Consider the following 8,219-nt stretch of genomic DNA (forward strand, 5'->3'; position numbering starts at 1 on the left):
CAAATGTATGATCTCAAACTCCTCTTAAATGAATTCCATTTACTCATTGGAGACACAATGAAGGGTCCTGATGAAGGGTCTCGGCCCAAAATGTTGACTGTTCATTTCTCTCCATAGATGCTGCCTGACCTGCTGAGTTCCTCCAGCATTTTGTGTGTGGCTCCATTTTCTGCTCACCCAACCAGTCTATTGATATCTTTCAGTAGTTTAGTTTCCTTGCCACCATTCACACTGCCAATGTTGGTATTACATGAAAACTTCATGAATACAAGAGGACATGAAGAAGTCCAAATTATTATACTGTGAGGTGCAACAAAGCTAGCATCTGTAGAATCTGAAAACTGTCTTCAAGTCACTAAAACACCCAGCAAGCATGAACATTTGCAACTGACACAGAGCCAATTGTGAATCCAACTTGTCACATTCCCCAGGCCTGTGTTTTCTGATCAATCTGTCACATGACTCATCAAATGCCAATAAATCATATGTGCTACACTCTTACTTCCTCAAAAAATTTAATCAACTCTTCAGACTGACCCTTCCCTTCTTAGACCAGCAATTTCTACAGAAGTGATAGGACAAATGAATATTATAAATACAAAGGAGGGAAAATAATTTTTCAATGCTGTGTTCTATCATTACTTAGACTTGTAACATCACAAGCCAGACGTGCCTTTCCATGTTCCAGTAAAAGCAAGTGTTGTTTTAGTCATAATCTTTACTTGTGCCTTTTTATTAAAAATTCTAGAGGTCATAAGATCAATCACACTTTTACCCAATTGTGGATGGACCAAAATTTTCTTGGATAAGTTAAATTTCAAAAAAAAATTGTCTTTATTGCTGCTTCCTCTCTTATATGACCACAGAAGCAGCAAGACATATTAGACCATTCATTGAATGTCAAACAAGGCTTTATTGATCTAGTTCAAAGATATTTCAAAAGTTGTGGACTGCTCTTGAGTCTTGCTAGAAATAGTTGCATTTCTTTCTAGACTTTTAATTTATTTTTTTTCCATAAGGTACAATGCCTTGACTTTAGTTGTATTAAATAAAACAATCATTTTAACTAACAAAGACATTGTGAGATAACTACTGTAATTGTAGCTTCGTAGAAACCAATGATACTCAAAAGGCTATCATACTGGAAACTTGCAGCTCCATCTGAACCAAATATCCATACAAGATACTGAAGCTCGTTTCAAACTGTGAAGCGGCTCTAATTGGATTTTGGTTTACTACAGTTTGAAATTAAAATTAAAATTCCTTTTTATTATCAGACTTGTAAACCACAATTTTCCTTATTTAGTACCCATGGGCAAGAAGTGTTTTATTTTACCCAAAACTAGAATTTCACGTTCCTGCAGTTTCTCATGTTTGATCCTTGTATATGCTAAGCTAATCTCAGAGGAGTAGTAAGAATTGCATTAGAGTAGATTTGTATGCAACTTGTTTTTGGTAAATTATTGTTATGTCAGAGTCCCTACTTGTTTGCCAGGCTGCATTCCATAGTAAAAGCACTTGTGCTTGAGTAGCACTGACTGTTGCCTCACTTGAATGAGATCCACTTCTGGAGAAACTATATTTAAATAAGAAATTAACATCTGGAGGAGAAAAAAAGTGGAAAAAAACTCATCGGGAAAAGGGGGAAAAAAAAAATCACCAGTTTAACAGAAGTTGAGATATCCAGCACTGAATTACATGCATGATTTGTACAACTGATCTCTAAATCTCTCAATTATTGAAAGATATTTCACAGTTAGAAACTTGCAGCACAGGAGGCCAATGTTACTCCCAAAAGTAACAACTGTAAAAGTTCATATCTTTAACTAACTAATAGCTAAAATTATAAGATGGGAAAGGGGAAAAAATTGGAATAGGAGAAAGAAAGGCAATGATGGAATAGGAGGCATTGAGCACATAAGGAGGGTCAAATCCATATGTGTCTCGTCCTCCAATATCTTTCACCTCACTCCTCCAGTGAACACATCTCACCTTCACCTTAGTGAACCTACCCTGTCCTGTCGTCTTCTCCTTCACCCAATCAATTATGTATACAATCTGTCTCTCTCTAAATCAGTAATACTTCAAAGTAAACACTTTACCTTTACGATCAATTCTGAGATCACCATGACCTAACCACAGTTTATTCTGCAGTTCAACCAATGGAAAGGGTCCAGTGGAGGGGGAAAGAGGTGTGCAACATCATCACGACACATCTCATAGAATTACTAAGTATTTACAGTGGAGAGAAAAGCCATTCAGTGCAACAGGACCAAGACAGCTTTCCCTCAGTAGCTACTACTGCCATAAGATTATGGGCTCCATTGCTGGAGAACACAGATGAAATGACGAACTGCAGCATGTCTGCTGTCCCTGATGGCCTAAGAGAGAACTATTGGCTCTATTTCAAAGAACAGCAGGGCAGTTCTCCTGTATCCTGCTAATAATTATCTCTCAACTACATTCCTAAAGGCTTCAATTCTCAAAATTGCATTTCTGTTTGTGGGAATTTGCTTTGCACAAATACCTGCTACTTTTCCTTCAATACATCAGTAATTATACTTCAAAAAAATCACCAACTATAAAGTTATTTGTCTTGAAAGATGGCACACGAATGCACATCCTTTCTATTACTACATCTAAGTCCGAGAACATTCTGCTCCCTCTCTGCTGAATACTTACCCAACTTCCTTTCAAAGAAAATCGTGTTAGTTATCTCAGCCATAACATGAATAGCATCGATTTCCTTCTCTACAAATAACAATTCTGAACAATTCATCAAAACTTAATGCAGAAAAGTACACAATCCCTTAATTAACACAGAAATGCTGAAATCAATCATGTTTCTGCCAGGTCTTTTATTGTAATGGGTAGGAAGTGCAAGGTTATATGTAGTCACATTTGGATCCTTCAGTTATCTGAAGTGAACATTTAAAACAAATTCTAGAAAATATTGGAAAACTTTTACTTAACCACATCTGTTCCTAAAATAATCATAAGGGAAAAAGAGCATTGCTTAAGATTTAGGTGGCCAAGACGCCAAAGTGGGGCTCAAGCACATAACCTTTAGACTCAAATGCAAATGTTCTCACCCTAACTCACATCAGACCATCACCTTCTCTCTGCCTACCACCAGAAGTATTTTTCCTTAAACCAGCTCATTAGTTAGCAGTAAAAATTAACAGCACAGGTGTCTATTTGACACAGCATGACCATGCCAAATTCCACTTCCCAACTCTAAAATCAAAGCCTTGAATGTCACCTCAGAAGTGGTCAACAAGTATTGGTATTGGTTTATTATTGTCACTTGTACCGAGGTACAGTGAAAAACTTGTCTTGCATACCGATCGTACAGATCAATTCATTACACAGTGCAGTTACATTGGATTAGTACAAAGTGCATTGAGGTAGTGCAGAGTCCATTGACGTGGTACAGGTAAAAACAATAACAGTACAGAGTGGTAGTTAATGGGATGGAAGTTTCATTCTCACCCATCCCGCACCCTTTCACTTAACTTTCTACTAATTTTTAAAAAAATATTTATTTGACCACAGGACACAGATGCTGGTGGCTATGTCTACATTTATTAGGCCATCACTAATTGGGCCTGGCCAAATGTTTGCTGTACCATTCATAGGAGAGTTAAGAGTAGACTGCATTGCAGGTGGTCTGAAATCACATGTAGGCCTGATTAACTTAAATTCATGAGCCCTATTTACAGGTCACGTTACTAGGGGAAACAGGCTTTCTACACCAATTAGTCCCTATAGTCAAAATGAAAAAGGTGTTCAAAAAGAAAAAGGGATAAGCATAAGCATCAAAAGGGTGAGTGGCCAAATGGTAAATATCGTGGGGGAGAAAGGGATGAGCATTTTAAAAGAACGGAAAACTCAGGACAAGCATTTAAAAGGTGGGAGGGGGAGTGAAATCTGAGAAACATTTCATGGGGATGAACTGGGAAATGGACAAGCATTTAAAGTGGGGAGGAAAGAACCTGCGGGGAGGGGGACATCAGGACCAGCATTGGGGGGGTGGGGGGGGGAGGGGAAGGGGAAGAGAATCGGGGCAAGTATTTAACAGGTGGAGAGAGATCGGGACGAGCAATTAAGGGGGGAGGAAATCAGGACGAGCACAAAGGAGGGGGGGAGAGATCGGGACAAGCGCTTCGGGGGGGAAGAGATCGGGACGGGCGCTTCAAGGGAGGGGGGAAGAGATCGGGACGGGCGCTTCAAGGGAGGGGGGAAGAGATCGGGACGGGCGCTTCAAGGGAGGGGGGAAGAGATCGGGACGGGCGCTTCGGGGGGGCGGGAAGAGATCAGGACGGGCGCTTCAAGGGAGGGGGGGAAGAGATCGGGACGGGCGCTTCAAGGGAGGGGGGGAAGAGATCGGGACGGGCGCTTCAAGGGAGGGGGGGGAAGAGATCGGGACGGGCGCTTCAAGGGAGGGGGGGGAAGAGATTGGGACGGGCGCTTCGGGGGGAGGGAAGAGATCGGGACGGGCGCTTCGAGGGGGGGGGGGAAGAGATCGGGAAGAGCGCTTCGAGGGGGGGGGGAGAGATCGGGAAGACCGCTCCGAGGGGGGGGGGGGAAGAGATCGGGAGGAGCGCTCCGAGGGAGGGGGGGGGGAAGAGATCGGGAGGAGCGCTCCGAGGGAGGGGGGGGGGAAGAGATCGGGAGGAGCGCTCCGAGGGAGGGGGGGGGGGAAGAGATCGGGAGGAGCGCTCCGAGGGAGGGGGGGGGGAAGAGATCGGGAGGAGCGCTCCGAGGGGGGGGGGGGGGGGGAGAGATCGGGAGGAGCGCTCCAAGGGGGGGGGGGGAAGAGATCGGGAGGAGCGCAAAAGGGGGGGGGGCGAGGAGATCGGGAGGAGCGCAAAAGGGGGGGGGGCGAGGAGATCGGGAGGAGCGCAAAAGGGGGGGGGGCGAGGAGATCGGGAGGAGCGCAAAGGGGGGGGCGAGGAGATCGGGAGGAGCGCAAAGGGGGGGGCGAGGAGATCGGGAGGAGCGCAAAGGGGGGGGCGAGGAGATCGGGAGGAGCGCAAAGGGGGGGGGCGAGGAGATCGGGAGGAGCGCAAAGGGGGGGGCGAGGAGATCGGGAGGAGCGCAAAGGGGGGGCGAGGAGATCGGGAGGAGCGCAAAGGGGGGGGCGAGGAGATCGGGAGGAGCGCAAAGGGGGGGGCGAGGAGATCGGGAGGAGCGCAAAGGGGGGGGCGAGGAGATCGGGAGGAGCGCAGAGGGGGGGGCGAGGAGATCGGGAGGAGCGCAAAGGGGGGGGGCGAGGAGATCGGGAGGAGCGCAAAGGGGGGGCGAGGAGATCGGGAGGAGCGCAAAGGAGGGGGCGAGGAGATCGGGAGGAGCGCAAAGGGGGGGGCTAGGAGATCGGGGCAAGCACTTGATGGGGGAAAGAGATCGGGGCGAGCACTTGATGGGGGGAAAGAGATCGGGGCGAGCACTTGATGGGGGGAAAGAGATCGGGGCGAGCACTTGATGGGGGAAAGAGATCGGGGCGAGCACTTGATGGGGGGAAAGAGATCGGGGCGAGCACTTGATGGGGGGAAGAGATCGGGGCGAGCACTTGATGGGGGGAAAGAGATCGGGGCGAGCACTTGATGGGGGAAAGAGATCGGGGCGAGCACTTAATTGGGGGGAAGAGATCGGGGCGAGCACTTAATTGGGGGGAAGAGATCGGGGCGAGCACTTAATTGGGGGGAAGAGATCGGGGCGAGCACTTAATGGGGGGAAGAGATCGGGACGAGCACTTAATGGGGGGGGAGAGAAGAGATCGGGAGGAGCACAAAGGTGGGGGGGGGGAAGAGATTGGGATGAACACTCAAGGGGGGGAAGAGGACGGGACGAGGCCAAAGGGTGGGGGGGGGAGAGATCGGGACGAGCACTTAAAGGGGGTGAGGGGGAGAGATCGGGGCGAGCACTTGACGGGGGGAAAGAGATCGGGGCGAGCACTTGACGGGGGGAAAGAGATCGGGGCGAGCACTTGACGGGGGGAAAGAGATCGGGGCGAGCACTTGACGGGGGGAAAGAGATCGGGGCGAGCACTTGACGGGGGGAAAGAGATCGGGGCGAGCACTTGACGGGGGGAAAGAGATCGGGGCGAGCACTTGACGGGGGGAAAGAGATCGGGGCGAGCACTTGACGGGGGGAAAGAGATCGGGGCGAGCACTTGACGGGGGGAAAGAGATCGGGGCGAGCACTTGACGGGGGGAAAGAGATCGGGGCGAGCACTTGACGGGGGGAAAGAGATCGGGGCGAGCACTTGACGGGGGGAAAGAGATCGGGGCGAGCACTTGACGGGGGAAAGAGATCGGGGCGAGCACTTGACGGGGGGAAAGAGATCGGGGCGAGCACATGACGGGGGGAAAGAGATCGGGGCGAGCACTTGACGGGGGGAAAGAGATCGGGGCGAGCACTTGACGGGGGGAAAGAGATCGGGGCGAGCACTTGACGGGGGGAAAGAGATCGGGGCGAGCACTTGACGGGGGGAAAGAGATCGGGGCGAGCACTTGACGGGGGAAAGAGATCGGGGCGAGCACTTGACGGGGGGAAAGAGATCGGGGCGAGCACTTGACGGGGGGAAAGAGATCGGGGCGAGCACTTGACGGGGGGAAAGAGATCGGGGCGAGCACTTGACGGGGGGAAAGAGATCGGGGCGAGCACTTGACGGGGGGAAAGAGATCGGGGCGAGCACTTGACGGGGGGAAAGAGATCGGGGCGAGCACTTGACGGGGGGAAAGAGATCGGGGCGAGCACTTGACGGGGGGAAAGAGATCGGGGCGAGCACTTGACGGGGGGAAAGAGATCGGGGCGAGCACTTGACGGGGGGAAAGAGATCGGGGCGAGCACTTGACGGGGGGAAAGAGATCGGGGCGAGCACTTGACGGGGGGAAAGAGATCGGGGCGAGCACTTGACGGGGGGAAAGAGATCGGGGCGAGCACTTGACGGGGGGAAAGAGATCGGGGCGAGCACTTGACGGGGGGAAAGAGATCGGGGCGAGCACTTGACGGGGGAAAGAGATCGGGGCGAGCACTTGACGGGGGGAAAGAGATCGGGGCGAGCACTTGACGGGGGGAAAGAGATCGGGGCGAGCACTTGACGGGGGAAAGAGATCGGGGCGAGCACTTAATGGGGGGGAAGAGATCAGGACGAGGCCAAAGGGTGGGGGGGGGGGAGAGATCGGGACGAGCACTTAAAGGCGGGGGGAGAAGAGATCGGGAGGAGCGCAAGGGGGGGGGGAAGAGATCGGGACGAGCACTTAATGGGGGGGGAGAGATCAGGACGAGCACTTAATGGGGGGGAAGAAGAGATCGGGAGGAGCACAAAGGTGGGGGGAAGAGATTGGGACGAACACTCAGGGGGGGGGGAAGAGATCTGGACGAGGCCGGGGGGGGGGGGGGGGAAGAGATCGGGACGAGCACTTAAGGGGGGGTAGAATCGGGACGAGCACTTAAAGGGGGGGGGGGAAGAGATCGGGACGAGCACAAAGCGGGGAACAGATCGCGGTGAGCACTTAAAGAGGGGGTGGGGATATCGGGACCAGCATTTAAAGGTTGGGAGATTGGGATAATAATTTGAAGGGCGGGGGATCGGGACGTATACACTACACACGGTGCTTGCCCTGGGCTGAGGCCTGATCACAAGGCCCAGCGTCGAACGGAGGCCTCCCGACCGTGCGGGGACCCCGGCTGACAGGACGGACGCCGCCGGCCGCCGGCCGCCGGCTCCCTGTCACTCACCAGCCATCGCACCAGACCCTCACCATCCGCTTCCTCTTCTCGGGCGAGGCGCCGTCATGAGAGGCCACGCCGTTTCTGAACATGTCGCCGGCTCGGTGCCCACGCACACGGACGGACCGATCGACCACCCGCCGCCGCCGCCGGTGCCCTCAGACTCGCTCGAGCTGCCGAAGTTACTGGAAGCCACGCCCCCCCTCCCCCCGCTCCCGCTCCCCCCGCTCCCGCTCCCCTCGCGCCACCCACTCTCGGCCAATCGCAGCTCGCTCCGCAGCCGGAAGTGACGACGCCTCGTAGGCGGCCGTTGGACGGGGGAACCGTTAAAGCCGCTAGCGACGGTGATGGCGCGCAGTCCGTCGCCTCTTCCCCACCAGCTAGAAATATAGATAGAAAAAGGCAAGCCTGTAAACGTTCAGTGGTTAGATGTGGGATAAACGACTGGTGATTAAAGTCAGCAACCGCGCTCGTCACTTGCT

At 52.0% G+C, this 8,219-nt stretch overlaps 1 protein-coding gene across 1 annotated transcript in view; it reads right to left on the reverse strand.

Annotated features, from left to right (window-relative positions):
• pcyt2 (phosphate cytidylyltransferase 2, ethanolamine) overlaps nt 1-7,948 on the reverse strand; it is a 45,577-nt gene extending 37,629 nt beyond the window's left edge. Inside the window, exon 1 of the mRNA XM_052033270.1 lies at nt 7,747-7,948. Coding sequence (XP_051889230.1) covers nt 7,747-7,829 — 83 coding nt within the window. The 5' untranslated portion in view covers nt 7,830-7,948. The remainder of the gene's footprint in view (nt 1-7,746) is intronic.
• Between the last annotated feature and the right edge of the window lie 271 nt (nt 7,949-8,219).

The sequence above is a fragment of the Pristis pectinata genome, chromosome 18, assembly GCF_009764475.1.
Source record: "Pristis pectinata isolate sPriPec2 chromosome 18, sPriPec2.1.pri, whole genome shotgun sequence".
NCBI lineage: Eukaryota > Metazoa > Chordata > Chondrichthyes > Rhinopristiformes > Pristidae > Pristis > Pristis pectinata.